This window comes from Dasypus novemcinctus, chromosome 3 (assembly GCF_030445035.2).
Source record: "Dasypus novemcinctus isolate mDasNov1 chromosome 3, mDasNov1.1.hap2, whole genome shotgun sequence".
Classification (NCBI taxonomy): Eukaryota; Metazoa; Chordata; class Mammalia; order Cingulata; family Dasypodidae; genus Dasypus; species Dasypus novemcinctus.
The window spans coordinates 166,318,777-166,340,496 of record NC_080675.1 but is presented as its reverse complement, the minus strand read 5'-3'; the positions used below and the strand labels follow the sequence as shown (position 1 = coordinate 166,340,496).

The 21,720-nt window shown below is 40.0% G+C and overlaps 1 protein-coding gene across 1 annotated transcript in view; it reads left to right on the top strand.

Annotated features, from left to right (window-relative positions):
- The window catches only part of SV2B (synaptic vesicle glycoprotein 2B), a 212,273-nt gene that overhangs the window by 159,077 nt on the left and 31,476 nt on the right, over positions 1 to 21,720 (top strand). Inside the window, exons 8-10 of the mRNA XM_004468088.5 lie at positions 275 to 385; positions 1,084 to 1,172; positions 3,567 to 3,731. Of these exons, the coding sequence (XP_004468145.1) occupies positions 275 to 385; positions 1,084 to 1,172; positions 3,567 to 3,731 (365 nt within the window). The remainder of the gene's footprint in view (positions 1 to 274; positions 386 to 1,083; positions 1,173 to 3,566; positions 3,732 to 21,720) is intronic.

Here is a 21,720-nt window from a genome sequence, read left to right as displayed (position 1 = left end):
ATATCTGTGGATGATATCTAATAACAGGAAGCCCAATTCCAGCCAGAAGGTTCTACTGCAGTTCCTGCTGTGTTATCTCTTGTGTTAACACATCCACCTGAGAAATCTCCCTCGGAGAGGCTACGTGCACATTTATTTAAGAATCACTGAACTAGAGGGTCTCACCAAGGAGCCCTCTAGCCCATAATAAAGTCAGTTACCTTAAACTAAGAATTGAAAAGAAAATTCATACAGTAAGTGGGGTTCAGAGTCTCTAGCTCATTTTGTTCTTCAGGTTTCCAACATCAAAACTCCCAAGCAAATGGATGAATTCATTGAGATCCAAAGTTCAACGGGAACTTGGTACCAGCGCTGGCTGGTCAGATTCAAGACCACCTTCAAGCAGGTATGTTTGGGGATGTATGTTGAGTGGGATCTGTTATCTCAGTGGATGAAGAATAAAAAGACCCTGAGCACCCCCAGCAGGCTAGGCAGTGTGATGTAGAGGATGCAACCCTGGATAGGGGTGCTTGGGTTCTAGCCCAAGTTGCCTCTAAGTTGCTGTGTGCCCTTGAGCTAGTCACCTCTGACTCTCGGGACTTCAGTTTCTTTTCTTTGCTCTTCCTGCATAAGACAGGTATTTTGAATGCTGGGAAAATGTCCAGTCTGGCAAAGCCATTCTCTGGAGAAATTGGCGACCTACAGTCAACTGCTGAGCACTAGTGCAGCCTGCTGGCCAGAATCTATTGAGACTGGATGGTGTCTTCATTGTATGGCCATTAAATGGTTATCACCCCTGCCCACAGGCAGGCAGCAGAACTCACTGCTCAAGATTATTGGGGGTCTCTGGTTGTGTCTTTTGAAATCCTAACTCAGTGTGCTTTGGTCATACTCATGGAATATTGCTCTGTTCTTAACGAAAATTCTGTAGAATTGTTAATATTTGAGACCAACCAGTAGGAAGCGAAAAGCTCTTCCTTGTTATTTGAAGAGAATTGATTCCCTCCATGGTCCCTAGGCAACTTACTAGAAAATCTTGGAAATGAACTCTTCTAAGTCTCAGAGTTCCTGCGTTTAATCAACCTTCTCTGGTATGGGCTATAGGTCTGGGATAATGCGCTGTATTGTGTGATGGGCCCCTACAGAATGAACACACTGATTCTGGCCGTGGTCTGGTTCGCCATGGCTTTAAGGTAGGTTCTGTCTTACCTAAATTCCTTGATTTCCCCACTCTCAGTTTCCCCATTAATAAATTGAGGATTACAACTGTTTCTAACTCATTGGGTTTGTATAAAATTAAATGCTTTTGGCTGCAAATAACAGGCAACAAACTCTAGGAGGTTATACAATGAGTACTTGTATTATCCTGCAAAACAAGAATTCTGTAGGGAGAGTTTCAGCCTCAGGATAGCCCCCCTTGTGAGTGCAAGGTGGCTGCCCTCTTCTAGGCATTGTGTCCACACGGGAAACTGTCCCAAGGGAAAAGAAGCTGCCTCTCTCAGAGCCTCTGTAATAGCAAGGAAATCTTCTTCAGAAGTGTCCCAGCAAAACTTCCCTCCCTTCACATTAGCCAGATTTGTGTCACAGGCCTGCACCTAATCACTGATGAAAGGGATGTGATATCCCAATTCCTTTAGACTCTGAGCTGAAGGTACAGTTACCTCTCCTGAGGGTTGATATCTGAGGAAAATCAAGTTTCCATGAACAAGGAAGAAGCATGGAATAAAGGCTGTGTAGGAAACCATCAGTGTTGCCATGGATATATTAAATAGATTAAACAGTGAAACTCTGCAGTAATGTGCCCTTTGATAATGAAAATTGATACGTAATATGACTGGTGATTAGTTGGCTCCTCTCTTCCCCATCAGGCCAATGCTAATCCTTTCATCAGCCTCAAGATAATGTGACTTCTTTCTATACAAGTTTTGGGGCCTACTTACAGCATGATGGGATTGTTTTACTCTGCGTGTAAAATACTTAGAATAGTTTCTGGCACATAGTAAATGCTCAATAAATTGCTAACTGTTATCACCTAGGAAACTTTAGCAAGATTTTCAAAACTCCAACTCCCATCTATGAAATTGATCCCCATTGCCTATGCCCAAATATACTTCCTCAACCCAGGAAACTGAATTGGTTCTAATGACTTCTTTGACTTAGGCTTCCCTGGGGAACCCTTTACCAACTTTCTTCCAAATACCTATTCATGGAGGCTGGATTCTAGACCAAAACAGGTAAAGATAGAGAGGAAGTCAGGGCCTGCTCTCTTCCACATGTTCAATCTGGGAACATTTCAGAAGCCACATCTGGTAGCTACAAGTGTCAATTCACTGATAGCTTGTTATATGTTTTACTTATTCATGTTTATGTTTAATTTAATTTTTTGGGATAAACACTGCTTTTCAAATATTGAAACCACAGAGATGTCTTGCATCCATCCCCTCCTCCTCTACCCATTCCCTTCTGCCTCCTCTACATAATCACTTTTTAAACTTTTCTTATCATTCCCGTGTTTCTTTTTTCAAATATAAGCAAATACTTATATAATTTATTTCCTCCTTCTTATTCAAAAGAACACAGTGTTCTGCATCTTATTTTTGCACCCAGCATTATATCCATATCAGAATATCCGTATCCATGATAGTAAATTGAGGTTTTCCTCATTCTTCTTTACAGTGGTATAGTACATCTATATAGCATACCACAGTATGGTGCCAAACAAGACTTTTGCTGGTGGAAACAGTGCCTCAATGAATAAAAATGTCTGTAGGTCACTTTGTACTTGGGCAGGTTTATCAGTGGAATAGGTTCCTTGAAAAGGGATTGCAGGCTCAAAGGGGTAAATATTTTAGGCCTTGACCAATTCTCCTCCATATGGCATTGTACAGTTTAGTCCTTCTAGCAATGTGTGAGCATGCCTGTTTACCTACAGCTTCACCAACAGAGCGTTGGCCAGCCTTGGGGTTTCTGGCAATCTGGTAGGCAAGAATGATAACACAGGGTGGTTTTAATTTACATTTTTCTTATTATGCATGGGATTGAGCATCTTTTTATATGTTTATGGGTCATTTTCTTTTTTTTAGTAGTTTTCCAGGTATAAAATAGTATAACATACAAATAGAGATAGTTTTACCTCTTCCTTTCCAATTTCATAGTCCTATGTTCTTTCTTTTGTCTAACTGAGTTGGTTAGAGTGTCAAATAGTACCAGTGATATGGTTGCCTTGTTTTGTTCCTGACTTTGGTGAGAATGCCTTTAGTTGTTCCCCATAAAGTAAGATTCTGGCTTTTGAGTTGAGATATGTATTTTCTTACATGTTAAGGAGGGATCTATCAATTCCTAGTTTATTGGTGTTTTATCAGGAATGCATGTTGATTTTTATCCAATGCCTTATCGTCATCTATGGACAGGGTCATGATTTTTCTCCTTGGATTTATTAATATGATGAATTATATTATTATATTTTCTAATAATGAATCATATTACTGTTCTAAATGAGCTTAATCTATATCAAGTCAGAAATGCAGGATCTGCTAATGAAAGAATTAAGCATGCTTCTGCTCAAACATCTGTCTTTTCTATTATAGTTACTATGGGCTGACAGTTTGGTTCCCTGATATGATTCGGTATTTTCAAGATGAAGAATACAAGTCTAAAATGAAGGTATTTTTTGGTGAACACGTGTATGGTGCTACAATCAACTTCACGATGGAAAATCAGCTTCACCAACATGGGAAACTTGTGAATGATAAGTAAGTGGGTGACCTCAGGCTTTCTTCAGATCAGGGTGACAGAATAATAATACCCTCTTGGGGACTATCCCAGGGAAAAAGCCATCGGAAAGACAAGAATTGAATATGGCAGGGGAATAAGTGCCAAGGGTGTTGTAGTAATTACTACTTATCATGGTTGCTGGAGACGTGAGAATTTCCTGGTGGTTGTGCCTGTATTAAACTGGCTCCCAGCTACCCCTAATCTGCTGGCTGTGGCTGATTAATCTAAGGTTGGAGACATTGGACATAGGAGGCTAAATCAGGTGATCTTTCTTGAGAACGTGCGCCTTTAATGGAGATGCTCAGAGAGCTGTGTCCCATTAATAGTGGCTGCCTAGAGAAAGGATCAAAGATTATCACTGCTGAGGTCCCTAAGCCATCCATGACCTCGCTGCTCAGCATTTTCTTTGATTCTGGAAACTTCTCCATGATCCTTTTTACTATATTCCTTTTGGTAAAGATCAGCCCTAGAGCTGATATCTGTTTCTTGCAATAAGGAAACTCTTCACTAATATAAGTGTGGTTCTGGATCATTCAACTCTTACTAGGAGGACAATTATTTACCTAAATTAAGCATCACATGGAGTCTGATATAAAACTCTTAAGTGCATGAGATGATTGACATATAGGTTTTTAGGTAGAATATAATATATTATTATCCCTCAGTTTGGAATAAACAGGATGCTTTCAGTTTAAAATATAAGCAGATGAAAAGGTATCTTTAAAAGTCACATTGCAGTTATATAAAATTGCTTATCTTGCAAAAAACCAACAGTCAGGTTGAAAACCAGCAAGGCTCCTGTGGATCCAAAGTTGGCATCTCAGAGTTCATAGAGTAACATTTGTATATTTTACTTATGGAGATCCACTTCAATATTCTAATTCCATTTTCTCTGATTTTATATGTTTAACTTGTAACAAACTTTACTATCTGGCACACAGTAGATTAGAAAGAGCAAATTGGAGGTGGGGAGATAGTCTGCCTTCAGCACATGAACTGAGAAAAGGGACAGTTAACAGACTGAGACCAAAGGAGGAGTCATGAGACCAAAATGTAGAAGGGAAATCATAAAAAGACCAGGGACTGGGGGCCATTTTGAATGAGAGCAAAGAGCCCTCTGCATCACCACAGGGACTGAGGCAGATCTAAAGTAGCTGATGTTTACAGTAATTACTCCACATCATTAAAAATGGGGTAAATGAACATCTAGTGTTGGAGCTCTCTCTGGTGGAGAGACTGAGAAGTTTCAGGAACCCTGGTTGCCAAATACCTGAATCCTATCTTGCCACAGTCAACCTACTTGAGATTCCTGAGGGAGATATATGCATGGAGGACAAAGCCAGAGAAACACTCATTCTTCTGTAATAAGGGTTTTCTTTAAACCCCAGTGGAGCCTCTGAGCTGAGCCAGGCTGGACTGTAGAACTCACTTTTTTTTCAGTCTGGCAGGCCTCGGTGACCCTTAGCAATAAGAGCACATGTTCGGCCCCTTTCTCCTAAGGCCACCCTTGAGCACAGCTCTTTTTTTTCCTTGTCTGAAGGTAAGTACAGAGCACAGCTTTCAAGCAAAAGGTGTTTTTCTCTAAAGCAAGGCCTAGGACAGGGCTAGTCTAACCCACTTAAGCTCCAGCGGGTGTCCAGGCAGGAGAGGTGGCCCCAACAACACAGATCCAGAATCTTATCCCTCTCTGGGTCATGGTAAAGCCCCACCCTCTTGTCAAGGTACCAGTGAAGCATCCTTGCCTTAGCTTTCCCAGACATAGGAAAAGAGCAAGTGCATCATTGGAGCATGGTCAGGTGTATCAGGGAGGAGAGGGGCCGAAGCTAATATGGCTATACCTTTTGTTCTTCTTCTACCTATTATGACCTCCTTGGGTTGATCAGCACGGCCTGTGGTCAGCCAGAAGTGGTCCTGTCCTTTGGGGGAAAAATTGGTGGCGTAATAGAAAAGTTCTGCACATATCATTATGGGAATGCTTCCCCAAACCTTGTTACTCATCTTCTTTCTACTCGTGTGACAAATGAGATGGACAGTCCAGTCCATTTGGCTTTACAACTGCCTCCCCCAGGCTGCCGCCTGAAACCCCCAAGATGGGTCAGGGCAGGACATTAACTTTACCCCAGGCCACAATATTCAGCAAGCTCAGCCTTTACCCCTCTTCTGTTGGCCTTCTTGAATTGTCCTTAGCAGGCTCCTTAGGTCCAGCTAGGCAGTGGGTGCCAGAAGTAGCGTGGCCCAGATAGTTCAGTGTCAATGATATAAACTGTCCTGTATTTATTTATTTCCTCTGTACAAAAATTAACACCATGAATTCTCACCTCCAGTGACTGTTACCCCTCCGCCACCCTCGCCAACCTATGAGCTGACTGAGGTAGTTCCTTTGGGAAAGGAGTGTACGACTCTAGAGAGGATGTCTTCCCCAACCTAGTGCCATACTGCTCTTACAGGCTAGGCCTTAGCCAAGGTTCTCTGCTCTTCGGGGCAAGAAGGTGTGAAATAAAAGAGGGAGTATTATTTCTACAAAGCCGAGCCTTTTGAAGAAGGTTTTGGACCAAGTTTCAGTGGACATGGAATTCTAATTTTCAGATGAGTTTTTAAAAATTCTGAAGCTCAGCCACAAATGTCTATGCATTTATGTACCCATGCCTATGCATATCCACTGCATGAACAGTCCAGAATCTATAATCTGTGGAGAGTGGCCATTCCCCAGATGGCAGTGGCAGTGGGAGTGATGGTGGAAAGGATTTCCCCCAAGGTATTTCACTCTCAGGCCTATTTACTCTAAATCAGGAAATCTTCTGTTGATATTCCCAAGGAAGAAATGTTGCCCTGGTTTTATCAGAACATTTTGGAAATGCTGAAAATGATGGCTCTTATTGGTGATAATGACTTAATTCCCTGCAGAGACAAGTTCATTAAAAGGGACCTCAATAATGATACTTCCAGTATGTTCAGTGATGGGCTATTGTGAAGAGATTACTAATAATATTAATGATAATGATGATACAGTCAATAATAATAACTATGTTTATCAGTCAGCGGTCTCCAAAGACACAGAACCAACAGGATGTGTGTGTGTGTGTGTGTGTGTGTGTGTGTGTGTGTGTGTGTGTGGTGTATATAGAGATTTTTTATAAGGATTTGACTCACATAACTGTCAGGGTTGGCAAGTCCAAATTCCATAGGGCACATGGCAGGTGGCAGGCTGGAAATTCCAGTAAAGGTGATTTTGAAGTCTTGACAGAAATTCTTCGGACTTATGGACCCCTGGCTGTTAAGACCTCCAATGATTGGATGAGACCCACCCACATTATGAAGAATAATCTCCTTTACTTAAAGCCAACTCACTGTAGATGCTAATCCCAACTATGAGGTATCAACTCAGTAACAACTAGGCCAGTATTTAACCAAACAACTGGACGCCATAACCTAGCCAAGTCCTTTACATCTTTATTAATCTGCCAAAGTGGTGCTGATGCAAAGTGCCTGAAATCTGTTGGCTTTTATAAAGGGTATTTATTGGAGTAAAAGCTTACAGTCCCAAGCCAGGGAAAGTCCAATTCAAGGTACCATAAGAGGTACTTTCCCACCAAAGTCAACTGCCATGTGTTGAAGCAAGATGGCAGGTGATCTCTGCTGGATTTCAACCTTCCCCTCTGTCCTTCTTCTTCCTCTTGAGGCTCTGTGGGCCCAGTTTCTTCCCTATCCCAGCTGTAGGTTGGCATAGGGCTGGTCTCCTGGGCTTCCTATATCATTCTTGACTCTTCCCAAGGTCAGCTGTAAGCCCTCAGGCAAATAGCTCATCTGTTGAGATCTATTTTTTCTTACATCATTATAGGCAATTTGTGTGTTTTTAGGAATTTGGCCATTTCGTCTAGGTTATCTAATTTGTTGGTATAAAGTTGTTCACAGTATACTCTTATAATTCTTTTAATTTATGTGAGATTGGTAATAATGTCCCCCCTTTCATTTCAGATTTTAGTTATTTTTCTCTCTACTATATTTTATTTTCTATTTTGTTTATTGCCTCTGTAATCTTTGTTATTTCCTTCTACTTGCTTTGGGCTTAGTTTGCTCTTCTTTTCCTGAGCCTCCGGTTGTGAGGTTGAGTTTCTGATTTAAGATCTTTCTTCTTTTTTAATGTAAGCATCTAGAATTATAAATTTCCCTCTCAGCACTGCCTTTGTTACATTTCATACATTTTAGTATGTTGTGCTTTTATTCTCATTCATCTCAAGATATTTCCTAATTTCCCTTGTGATTTCTTGTTTGAACCATTGGTTGTTTGAGTGTATTAATTTCTACATGTTTATGAATTTTCCATTTCTCCTGCTGATACTGATTTTTAGCTTCATTCCATTGTGGCTGGAGAAGATATATAGTATGATTTCAATATTTTAAAATTTTTTGAGATTTATTTTGTGGTGTAACATATGGTCTATCCTGGTGAATTACCCAGGTGCACTAGAGAAGAGTGTATCTTACGTTGCTGTTGGTTGAAGTGCTATATATTTTGGTTTTTAGTATTACTGAAGTCCTTTATTTACTTACTGATTATCTAGATGGTCAATCCATTATTGAAAGTGATATATTGAATTCTCCTACTATTAAAGTAGAATTAGCTCTGTCTCCTTTCAAACCTGTTAATATTTGCTTTACATATTTTGGGCTTTGCCTGTGACTTTCTTTTGCCCTGGTGATAGTTTTTACTTAAAATCTATTTTATTAGTATATTAGGATAGCTATGCTAGCTCGCTTTTGGTTACTGTTTGCATGGTATATTTTTTTCCTATACTTTCACTTTCAACCTGTTTATATCTTTGAAATTAAGATGAGTGTCTTGTAAACAGTATATTTTGGATCATGCTTTTTAATCCATTTTGCCAATCTCTACCTTTTTTTTTAATTTATTTAATCCCCCCTGCCCCCCGGTTGTCTATTCTCTGTGTCTGTTTGCTGCGTCTCGTTTCTTTGTCTGCTTCTGTTGTCGTCAGCGGCATGGGAAGTGTGGGCGGCGGGCGCCATTCCTGGGCAGACTGCGCTTTCTTTCGCGCTGGGTGGCTCTCCTTACAGGTGCACTCCTTGCGCGTGGGGCTCCCCTACGCGGGGGACACCCCTGCATGGCGTGGCACTCCTTGCGCACATCAGCACTGTGCATGGGCCAGCTCCACACGGGTCAAGGAGGCCCGGGGTTTGAACCATGGACCTCCCATGTGGTAGACGGACGCCCTAACCACTGGGCCAAGTCAGTTTTCCTCTACCTTTTAACTAGAGAGTTTAATCGGTTTATATTTAAAGTAACTACTGATAATGCAGTAGGTTTTCCCCATCATTTCACTGTTTGTTTTTCGTAAATCTTATACTTTCTTGGTCCCTCAATTCTTCCATTAATACCAACTTTTATATTTATTTGATTTTTTATAATTCATCCTTTTGAGTCCCTTCTCATTTTTTTTCCTGTGGGATGTCTAAAATCTGGTCTTCCTAGATTGATTGTTTCTAAAATTTATTTTGTTTCTATGGATGGACCATCATTTCCTGTTTCTTGTAATCTTTTGTTGCATCCTGTGCATTTTATTATTTTAATATGCTAATTCTGGGATTTGATCCCAGAGAGTTTTGTTCCTTAAGGTTGTATCCAGCTAGTATTCTGAACAAAGATTTCCTCAAATGCCAAGAACTAACAAAGTCAAATAAACTAATGCAAAAAATTTACTTTCACAGTCTTTGCAAATCACTTCTGTGTTGGCAGGTGCTCTTTTAGAGTTTAGCCCTTCTATCAAGAAGATCAACTGAAGAGAAAGTGGAGTATAATTTCCTCTCTGTCTTTTCTGAGTCTGTGCTTTGATCCTGGGATTGTGCTTACAGTGGCTTTAGGAATTCCCCCATTTAAAGGCATCTGTTGTTCCCTCTACTCCCTACAAAATATTCTTTCCTCCCTCTTAAGTGCTCAAATGAATGTCCTAAGGCCAGTAACCTTTGCCCCAGTCTACTTTGAATTGTTTCTTACACTGCTGTAGAGATCTGCAAGCTACTTCTGGTGTGAGGCAAGTTCTGGGAGGGCATGTCAGAGATGAGTTCCCTGGTTCAGTTTTTGAGTGCTGCCCAATAGTTTGGCACTGACGTACTGGCACTTCAACATGGTCATTGGGATTACTCCTCTCTCTCTGGAACAGGGCCAGGGACTCGCAGTGGGAACACAGGCTGGCTCTGAACTGCACGGGGGAGGAGAATGGAGGAGGGAGTAGCAAGGGCTCCAAGAGCTTCTCCTACCACTTTTAAAGCTGCATTTTCTTGATCCAGAACTCACACAGTTGTTGCAACCCTTTAATTGTTCTCTGGAGTTTTGAGGAAAATGGTTCTCCCTGTTTTGCTAGTTCAAAGTTTCTGTGGAGGAAGGGCACCATAGGGCATCTTTCACCACTACCTTTGTCAACCAGAATTCTCTATATAGTGTTTGTTTTTTTAAATTTATCTTTATTTTATCCCCACCTCGGCTTTTTGCATGCTGTCTGTTCTCTGTGTCCATTCACTGTACGTTCTTCTGTGTTTGTGTTTATTTTTTTAATTTCCCCTCCCCCCTTGCGGCTTCCTTGCTGTCTGCTTTCTGTTTCCATTCACTGTAGGCTCTTCTGTGTTCCGCTCGTCTCCCTTCTTTTTTGTTGTGTCACCTTGCTGAGTCGGTTCTCCATGGCACCTGCGGGCCGGGTGGTGCTCTGAAGCGTGAGGGCGAGCCTGCCTTTACAAGGAGGCCCTGGGACGTGAAACGAGGACCTCCCATGTGGTAGATGGGAGCTCATCTGATTGAACCACAGTCGCTTCCCTATATAGTATTTTTGACATTAACCAGTTCATTTTAGTGCCAGAGTCTTTGTGATTTACAGCATGCAGGTTTTGGAGTTCTAAGAGTGATGCAGAACGTGCTCTTTGCTCTCAACTTTTTTCAGCTCTTCCAAGCTCTCAGCAATCTGCTGGTGGAATTGTAGAGGGAACAAAGGTTGATGAAATCAGTGGTTCCATTTTGTGGCTCCAGGATCACTGGGGATCATAGAGCCAAGGGCCTGAGAATGCACAGGCATGCCACGGATTGTCGGGAATGGATGTCAATATTCCACACACCCAGATGTTTCACCACATTTCTCTGGTTCAAATAAGTGTGGATATTTTTGTGTGATTATTAAAATATAAATTTCTTTTAAAATTTTAATGAATTAATTGTAACTTTTTTCTCTGGTTTTTTTTTTTTTAGTTAGTGGATAGTAATACAGCCACTACCTTGAAAAAAATTTTTAAGCAAAATTTTGGATTAAAAGAGGTTTTTATCAAAATTGTTAGGAACCTTTGAAACGATCTAAGGAGTGATTTAACCTGAATTCTTTTCTTGCCTTATCCTGACATCTGCTGGTCATGAGCTAGAAAATACTTTAACTTTGAAAGCTGAACCTCTGGCGAATTAATTGTGGATGTACTGTTCTTTTTTGGTTCCTCGAGGGCATTTTCCCCACATACAGTATTCCCCCTAAGATTACTGTTGTCCACACGTAGCTGATCTAAAATTTAGATTAAAGTTATTTATTTTATTGACTGTCACACATGGGGAAAGACACCTTTTGCATAAAGAAGGCTTCAGACTTCACTCATGGACTTTGTCAATAAAGGAGATCCTACTGAAAAACTAATTCCGGCTGCAAGAACAATCCCTGTGCCCCTGAGAAGAAACAGAAGTGCACAGATGAGTTCTGGCCTGTTTCCAAAGCAACTTCTTTAGCCTCCTTTTCTGGGGTCTGGTTGCTTTGGGGCCTCGTACTGCTTTTATCTGTGAGCCTTGGAAGGGCAAAACATTAAGTTCACATCTTAAATCCTGAGAAAAGATGTTGGGCCAGGGTTTTTATTGTTAATTGAAAACAGGATAGCTTCTCATCTTAGATAATATGTTAATTAATTGATCAATGAATTACTTACTCTCTCCTTCTGGGAAGAAAGCTCTTTGGCATGGTTTGTTCATATGAAAGTTAGAACCGGGGAAAGGGGGTAATCATACTTAAACCTCTGGAGTTTTATCCCTGGACATCAGGGAGATGGTTCCTGCTTGTGAAAGGTCGTGGCCCAGGACGTAATATCATAAGCCTGGCTTTTCCTGGCAGCTGAAAGGGAAGTTGATGTTGGGTCCTCAGATGGGAATGTGTCACCCCAGTCAATGGTTTCCACAAACACAAGCCAATTTGCCAGTTAGAATAGGAGAAAAGCTTCTTGGGTACTTTCTGAAGGTGAGGGGTGAATAGCTCAGAATGAAAATGAAGTTTACAGGATTTAGTAAACTGAATAGGGGGCAGTGGGAGCAGAGAGAAAGAAAGCAAACACACGCTCTGAAAAGAGAAGAAGGAAGCATCCATGAATCACGCGGAAATGTTAGGCACACTGCTAAGACTCCTTTTAGTGTGGCCTGAAAAAGAATATTCTCCAACTATTTAAACAAAAGCTCCTTGAAAATGCCAGGCTTGAGAGATGGGTAACTGCATCTTCTGGCTCCTGGGTCTGAGGACTTGAGGACTGGGTTCCAGCTTGATTGGTCACTAACTCATGAAGCCGTACTGCCAAACCTCTCATCACTCTAAACCTCCCATTCTACCTCTGAAAATGATAGTATTGACAGACAATGCATATAATGCTCCAAAGTTAATAAAATCTCACAGTAAAGTTTGTCCTTTATTATAGAGCCTGCATAATTTTCATTAAGACTCTTTCTGGATCTTTATATTTTTGTTAGCTACAAGATTGCTTTGTCCCCATCAAACATTTGCACAGGTTATTACAGATAATATAGAAATCTTATAGTTTTGGATATTTAATTAGTATCTAAGTCCTCTTATTAGTTCTAACAATTTTCCCCTTGTTAGTATATCATCCCCTTGTTAGTATATCATCCAACAATGACAATTGTTTTGACTCCCCTTTTCTCTTTTTTCCTCTGTGAAATGAAAATATGCAGAGAATAAAGTATAATACAAACATCCCTTTCAGAGCACCTAGCTTTACATCATATTATATCATGCTATATTTGCTTCAGTTTTTAAAATAAATTAAATGTCACTCACCATTCCTGCTTCTATTCCTTTCTCTCCCCAAGACTAATTGATCACCATTGTCATGAGTTTGATTTTTTCACATTTGCATGCATATTTTTATATTTTCCCATATATTTATATATTTGTAAACATGTTATAGTATTGTTTCTCATGTTTTAAATTTTAGATGAATACTATACCGTATTATTTATATAGAATGATGTGTATTATTATAAATTCTGCAACTTGTTAATTGAATAAAATTATGATTTGAAGAATTCTGTTGGTCAACGTAATTCAGTTTCATTAATTTTGATTCCACTATATGAATATTCCATAATATGTTCATCTGTTCCTCCTTTGATGGACATTTAAATAGTAAACTTTTTTTGCTATTACCAATAATGTTGAAATAATCATAATGCAAGATTTTTTCCAGTGTGTGTGCCTAGAAGTGGAATTGTTGGGTGGAAGAGTATGGACGCCTTCAACCTCAGTATGCTTTGCCAAGTTGATCTCCTAAGAGGTTGTACTAATTTACCTTCCCTCCAGCAGCATGTGAGTGCTCCTGCTTCTCTTCAGCTTGGCCATCTTGGTACTGTCGGCCTGATGGGTGTGAAATGCTATCTCATTGTGGTTTAATTGGCATTCACCTGGTTCTTCCCTACCTTTTCATCTGTTCATTATTTATTCAGGTTTCCTCTTCTATCAGTTACCTGTTCGTAGGCTTCGTCCACTTTATTTAGTGGGTGGTTTTTCATTTCCATGTTGATTTGCAGAAATACTGTGTAAATTCTGGTATAAGGTAGCTGTCAATTATGTGTTTGCAAACTTTCTGTCTGTAGGTTTTTTCACGTTGCTTCTGGAGTCTGTCTTAGTTTCCTAAGGCTGCTATAACAAAGGACCACAGACAAGGGCGCTCAAAATGACAGAAATGTGTTGTTCTACACTTCTGGAGGCTGGAGGTCAGAAGCCAAGGTGTCAGCAGGGCAGTCCTCCATCTCAAACATGTAGGAAGAATCCGAATTCTTCCTTGCCTCCTCTAGCTTCTGGCATTTGCTGGCAATCCTTGGTGTTCCCTGGCTCGTAGATGCATCTGCCTCCATCGTCACGTGGCCTTCTCTCCAGAGTCTGTCTACATCTCCTCTCCCCGTCTTATAAAGACAACAGTCACATTGAAATAAGGGCCCACCCTTCTCCAGTATGACCCTACTTTAACTTAATTAATTCCATATGAAATGACCCTATTTACAATAAGGTCATATTCTGAGGTACTAGAGGTTAGGATTTCAACATGGCTTTTTTGGGGGTACACAGTTAAACCCATAACAGAGTCTTGTGCAGATATTTTATATTTTAAAACCAAATTTGTCAACTTTGTCTTTAAAATACATGCCTTTTGGCTCCTATTTAAGGAATCCTCCAAGAATGAAGTTTATAAAGTTATTTTCCTATTTTTTCCCCTAAGCCTTAATGTTGATTTTTCACATTTAGGTCCTTAAGTTATCTGGACATAGTCTTTGTGTAATTGAGGGGAATTATTTTGATTTTTTTCCATATTAATAGACAATTATCTCAACAACATTTGTTCGATTGTCTATCTTTTCCCTGTTTTTTTGGAATACCGTTTTTATCATATATCAATTTTCCAAACATGCCTTGGTCTGTTTCTGATCTCTCCATTTTGTTCCATTTGTTCATTTGTCGTCCCCTCACAAAAGCTGCACTGGCTTAATTACCATAGCTTTTTGGTATAGTAATATTTCCAGAGTTGGATCTGTTCACTTCTACATGAATTTTAGGGTCAAGTTCTAAAATTTCATTAAAAATAAAAGGATAGAAAAAGTTACCCTATGCAAACACTGATCAGCGAAAAGCTGGAGTGCTATATTCTATCAGTTAAAGTGAACTTGGAACAAGGAATATCATGGATTAAGAAGGACATTATATTTTATTTTGAATTTTCATTAATATTTTCTCTATCTTCCAAGTTATTTAAAAATGTATTAGAAGTGTCAAAATACTATTACTTCCTGGTTGTCTTTGTATTATGTCTTTGTATTATGTTTAGATCTGAATTCTTAAAAATATGTTGAGACTTCTCGTTTCGTGCTATGTTGTTGGTGCATATATGTTTATAATGTCTTATTGGTGAATTGATCCCTTTATCGTATTTCTTCATATGGCTTTGAGCTACTGTCTAGTGTCTCCTTCCTTTCTGCCTTTAGCATGTAGGGTAGGTCTAGTGGTGATGAACTCACTCAGCTTTTGTTTATCTGGGAATGTCTTAATTTCTCCCTCATTTTTTGAAGGACAGTTTTGCCAGATATAGAATTCTTGGCTGGCAGTTTTATCCTTTTAGCAATTTAATATATTGTCTCATTGCCATGTTGTTTCTGACGAGAAGTCAGCACTTATTCTTACTGAGGCTATGTGATGAGTCACTTCTCTCGCTGCTTTGAGATCCTCTCTTTGTCTCTGACTCTTAACAGTTTAGTTATGTGTCTGAGTGTGGATATCTTTGAATGTATCCTATTTGAAGTCATAGGGCTTGAATGTGTATGTTCATGTTGTTTCTCATATTTGGGAAGTTTTCAGTCATTATCTCTTCAAATATTCTTTCTGCCTCTTCTTATTTCTCTTCTCTTTCTGGGACTTCCATTATGCATATGTTAATATGTTTCACGTTGTCCAAGAAGTTACCTAGATGCTTCTCACTTTTTTTTTTCTTTTTCATCCTTTCTTCTTTCTGCTCTCAAACTGAATAATTTTATTATCCTATCTTCAAGTTTGCTGATTCTTTCAGATATATTGTTGACCTCCCCTAGTATGCTTTATTTCTGTTATTTTGCTTTTCATCTCAAGAATTTCCGATTAGGGAAGCATACTTGGCCCAGTGGATAGTGCATCTGTCTACCACATGGGAGGTCCACGGTTCAAACTCTGGGCCTCCTTGACCCATGTGGAGCTGGCCCATGCACAGTGCTGATGCACGTAAGGAGTGCTGTGGCATGCTGGGGTGTCCACAGCATAGGGGAGCCCCACGCACAAGGGGTGCACCCTGGAAGGAGAGCCGCCCAGCATGAAAGAAAGTGCAGCTTGCCTAGGAAGGGCGCTGCACACACGAAGAGTTGATGCAGCAAGGTGACACAACAAAAAGAAACACAGAGTCCCATGCCGCTGACAACAACAGAAGCAGACAAAAAGAACACACAGCAAAATAGACACAGAGAACAGACAACTGGGGCGGGGGGAAGGGGAGAGAAATAAATAAAATAAATCTTTAAAAAAAAAAGAATTTCTGATTGGTTCCCTTTTAAATTTAATATTCTTCCTTTTCTTCATGCACTGTCTTCCTGATTTTTTTAGTTCTATGTCCGTGTTTTCCTTTTGCTCTTTGAACTTACTTAGGAGCATTGATTTAACTTCATTGATTAATGAAAGAATCAATGTCCTGGGATTCCTCTTTTGTTTTATGTTATTCCTTCAAATGGGATGTCTCTTCCTGTTTCTTTGTATGCCTATGATCTTTTGTTGAAGTCTGGGCATTTGAATATTTTGATGTGCTAACTCTGGAATTCAGATTCTTCCTCTTCCCCAGGGTTTTTAATTTTTAAATTTTTTTTAAAAAATTGTCTTTTTAAAAAAGATAAATAGATCACGCAAAATGTTACATTAAAAACATGAGGTTCCATATACCCCACTCCCCACCCCACCCCCCTGTTCCTCCCACATCAACATCCCCTTTCATCAGTAAGGCTCGTTGGTGAATACATCCTGGAGCACTGCCATACTGCATGGATCATAGTTTACATTGTAATTCACACTCTCTCCCAGTCCAACCAGTGGGTTATGGCAGGATATACAATGTCCTGCATCTGTCCCTGCAGTATCATTCAGGACAACTCCAAGTTCTGAAAATGCCCCATATCACACCTCTTCCTCCCTCTCTCTGCCCTCAGCAACTCCTGTGGCCACAGTCTCCACATTGACAATACAATTTCTTCCGTTGCTAGAGTCACAACTGTTCTATTGTAGAATATCAGCAAGTCCACTCCAATCCATATTATATTCCTCCATTCTGTGGACCCTGGGCTGGCGATGTCCACTCCACCTCTAAATTGAGAGGGTGCTTAGATCCTACATGACTTATGGATGTGATTCTAACTGCTTGCAGTTGTAGACACTCTCGGTTCCCTGGTGTGGTGGTTGACCATTTGACTATTCTCACCTTCCCATCTGCTGACCTGGATAAGTCCAACGACCTGGAGAGTAGGTGCTGCAACTCTGCTGAGGCTCAGGGCCCAACTTACACATGGACAGTCCAGAGATTCAAGTCTCCTGAGCATACACAAACCCCAGTGCCAATCACAAGTTCAGAAAAAGTGACAGAAGAGGCATGTGTAGAGAGGTCACACCTGAGTCCAACTCCATCGCAATCAGGAGCACAAATTCCAAAGTAGGGCCCACTGGCAAGGCAATGAACTCCAGAGCCATCTGTCATGGTTGTAGAACCTGTGTGTCTCTGTAGCCCTCAGGAGCACCAGTACCTGGGGTTGTATCTACTTTGGCTGTCTCTGGGGTCCTGCTGAGATGAGTGTAAGTGAGACCCCTCTGGTGACCTCCTGACTCATTTTGAAGTCTCTTAGCCATGTATATTCATTTGTCTTTACCATTTCCCCCTTTTAGTCAAGATCTTTTTCTAGTTGCATCACCAGCTGGTGATGGTAGTTATCCTTCAGTGCCAGGGAGGCTCATCCCCAGGAGTCATGTCCCTCTCTGGGAGGAAGGTAATGCATTTACGTGCTGAGTTTGGTTTAGAGAGTGGCCACATGGAGGCTCTCAGGAGGTAACTCTTAGGCACCCTGCAACTTTAGTTCTAGTTGATTCTTTCAAGCACACTGGCTCATAAGCATAGTCATCAGTATCAATGGCCCATCACTGGAACATCCTTCTTCACTGGTGATTGCCCTTGCACTTGGGTGATTGTTGCTGTTCCATTGGGGAATGTGACAGGGCTCCCCAGAATGGGAACTCAGCACTCCCTCAGGTGTCATGTATAGCTCTATCCACTATGAAAATACCCAACAAACATCTGAACAAATCTATATACCCTATATGCATGCCCTGGAGAACTCCCTCCCACCCATGCATTCCCCATCAATGACACCCCACATCCCTTGCCATAGATGAACCCCTCTGTGATCCAAAACTTCTAAAAAAATGAAGCCTAATATATTGCCAAATTCAATTAGTAGGAAAATGAAATAGTAGTGACAGGTTTAAAGATTAGAAATAGAATACATAATAATTTAGAAAAACTAAAATAAGGTAAAAAATAAACTGGGGCATTAAAAAATGAAAAATTTCATAAAACTTTATTTTTGACATTTTGTCTTTCATCACAGTAACAGATGTTCCTTCCTCAGTGTCTACATCCTTTTTTTTAATTTTTAATTTTGTCTTCTAAAAAGTTTTAGACCACAGTAAAATCACATATACAATATAGGCTACTCCCATATACCCAACATCAACCCTTTTCCCCCTTCCCCAGCAATATTAGTCAAATTCTCCCTCTTCCCCAGGGTTTTAGTGTAGATTGGTTCTGCGTTGAGGCTTTTTTTTTTTTTAATTAAAACATTTTTTTAATATACTTTTAAAAATTTTTAATTTTTAAAGAAACTTAGATTGCATAAATATTACACACAAAAATGTAGGGGATTGAGGCTCTTCTTAATGCCTAACCCAGTTTATATTGAACCTATAGATTAGCTCATTGTGAATAGTTAGGTTCTTCTCAGATCTTCTTGAGCATGCATTTTCCCCTTGGCATGCATGGTAACTTTCAAGAATTCACAGTTTGTGTGACTGTTTTCTTCCTGGAACACTGAACTGTGCTTTTTGTCCCAATCACAGCTATGGTCAGCTCACCTCTGCTCCACCATCCACTCCACCTTTTTGTGCCACTTCTCCACCCTGGGTAAATTTCAGGTGAGGAGACCCAAACACATATATTTAGTCATTCTTCCAAGGAATAGGTTGAGGTTTATGTACAAAGACATCCAATTTGTTAATATAGGTAAACTAATAACCAGGCACCAGGGACCTGCATGTCAATGCATATGGAATGCCAAACCACCAATCCTCCTTGGGTCATTCAAACTGCTGCATTGAGCCAAGGGAAGGGAAATGGTCCAGAGAAGTACATGTGTCCCTGCAGCTTTTCCACTGTTTTTAGGTTTTCTTTCCTCTGATTTAGCATTCACTGAGTTTTTGTCTAGTCTCAGTTGTTTTCTAGAATTCTGAGAAAGTTGACAGATTATGCATGTTTTTCACTATTTCTAAGGGGGTAGTTTGCCAGGGGCACCTTACTCTGCCACCCCCTCTCCTTCATTTTTGAAATATATTTTTTGCTCAGTATACAATTCTAGGTTGAGAAGGTTGCTGTAATCTTATCTTTGTTTTTCTATATAAATTGTATCTTTTTTCCTCTGGCTTTCTTCAAGATTTTGATTATCTTTGTTATGCAGCTGTTTGAATATCATGTGTGTGTTTATGTATATTTTGTGGTATTTACTCTGCTTGAGAGTCTATGAATTTCTTGGTTTTGTGGTTTGATGTGTGTGTCATTATTTTTTTAGAGTTTTTGGCCATTATTTCCTCTCCCCAATACTCTCCCTCTTTAATTTCAATTATACCTGCTCTATTAGTCAGCCAAAGGGGTGCTGATGCAAAATACCAGAAATTGGTTGGTTTTTTTAAAGGGTATTTGTTTGGGGTAGGAGCTTACAGATACCAAGCCATAAAGCATAAGTTACTTCCCTCACCAAAGTCTATTTTCATGTGTTGGAGCAAGATGGCTGCTGATGTCTGTGAGGGTTCAGACTTTCAGCGTTCCTATCTTCCCAGGGCTTGCTTCTTTCTAGGCTTAGGGTTCCTCTCTTCCTGGCACTCCAGCTTAAGGTTTCAGCATCAGACTCCAACATCAAAACTCCAACATCAAAAATCCCTTAATTCTGTCCTTTGCCATGCCTTTTATCTTGAGTCCCCACACACTTAGGTAATTATGTAAACATAATTCTGCTACTGGCAGAAGAGGTTTACATAATTACTTAATGAAGTAAACCTATGACTCCCATATAATTTAATATGCCCAGAGGAAAAGATCAGTTTACAAACATAATCCAGTATTTCTTTTTGGAATTCATCAATAATATCAAACTGCTACACCTGTGTTGTATTGTTTGCTATTGTCCCATTGCAATTGGATGATCTTTGTTGCTTTTTTCCCCTCCATTCAATTTTTCCTCTTCATGTTTCAGTTTTGGTAATCTTGACTTAGCTATAAATTCAGTAATTGTTTCTTCAGCTATGAGTTTCGTGATGAGCCCTTCAAAGGTGTTATTCATCATTGTTACTGCATTTGTTTTTATTTTTAGCATTTCTATTTGACACTTTCTTATAGATTTCATCTATCTGCTGGAATTAGCCATCTGTTCATGCATGTTATCCACTTTTTCCACCAGAGCATTTAATATTAATAAATAGCCGTTTTAAATTCCTTGTTAGAGAGTTCCGACATCAATACCATATCTGAATCTGGTTCTTTTGATTACTTTGCCTCTTTATATTGTATTGTTTTTTTTCTTGCTTCTTTGTGTGTCTTGTGTTTTTTGGTTGAAAGATGGATATTTTATGTAGCAGTAGAGACAGAGATAAATAGTAGTATGTTTGGAAATGAGCACACCTCCCCTTTTGCTAGAATTTTAGTGCTTTGAATCAATTTACTCAACAGTTGAGCTGGGTTTGGATTTTGTTGTTATTATGGATACCTTAGGAATTTGTTGGGAATTCGTTTTTAATTGAGGTATATTTTACATGTCATAAATTTCCCCCTTTTTAGTATATAGTTCCACTACTTCCTCAACAAATGCATAGTCATGTCACCACCAGTACAGTCAAGATACAGACTATTGTCCTGCAAATTTCCTGGGTCTACTTTGTGGTTAGCCCTCCCTCTACCCCAGCCCTTAGCAACCAAAGTTCTGCTTTCTGTAATATAAATGGAATAATACAATCTTTAAAGATTTATTTATTTATTTAATCCCCCCCCCCCCCCCGGTTGTCTGTTCTCTGTGTCTATTTGCTGCGTCTTGTTTCTTTGTCCGCTGCTGTTGTCGTCAGCAGCACGGGAAGTGTGGGCGGTGCCATTCCTGGGCAGGCTGCACTTTCTTTCGTGCTGGGCAGCTCTCCTTACGGGCGCACTCCTTGCGCGTGGGGCTCCCCTACGCGGGGGACACCCCTGCGTGGCAGGGCACTCCTTGCGCGCATCAGCGCTGCGCATGGGCCAACTCCACACGGGTCAAGGAGGCCCGGGGTTTGAACCGCGGACCTCCCATGTGGTAGATGGACGCCCTAACCACTGGGCCAAGTCCGCTTCCCGAATAATACAATCTTTAGCCTTTCAAATCTGGCTTCTTTCACTTAGCATAATGCATTTGCTGTTTATCCATGTTGTTGCATGTTCAGGAGTATGTTCATTTTTATTCCTGAGTAGTATTCCATAATTTCAAAATACAACTATACTTTGCTTATCAACATTTACTACTAGAAGGAATTTTGGGTTGTTTCTAGATTTTGGCATTTTATTTAGTTTGTTTACAACTATATTTATATGTGAATGTGTTCTACAATTTTTTCTTTTACCAGTTTAATAATGGCTTACTCTGTATTTATTATTCCCACTTTTCTTTTGAGTTCTACTTTTAAAATTCTGCTTCAGGTATTATTCCTAAAGGTTATAAATGTGCTAGGATCTCTGTAGAGGAGACAAAATGAAATGCTGTGATTTTAGCACTTGGGTAGCTTTGAGGATAAGAGAAGAAAGAGGATGGTGAATTTA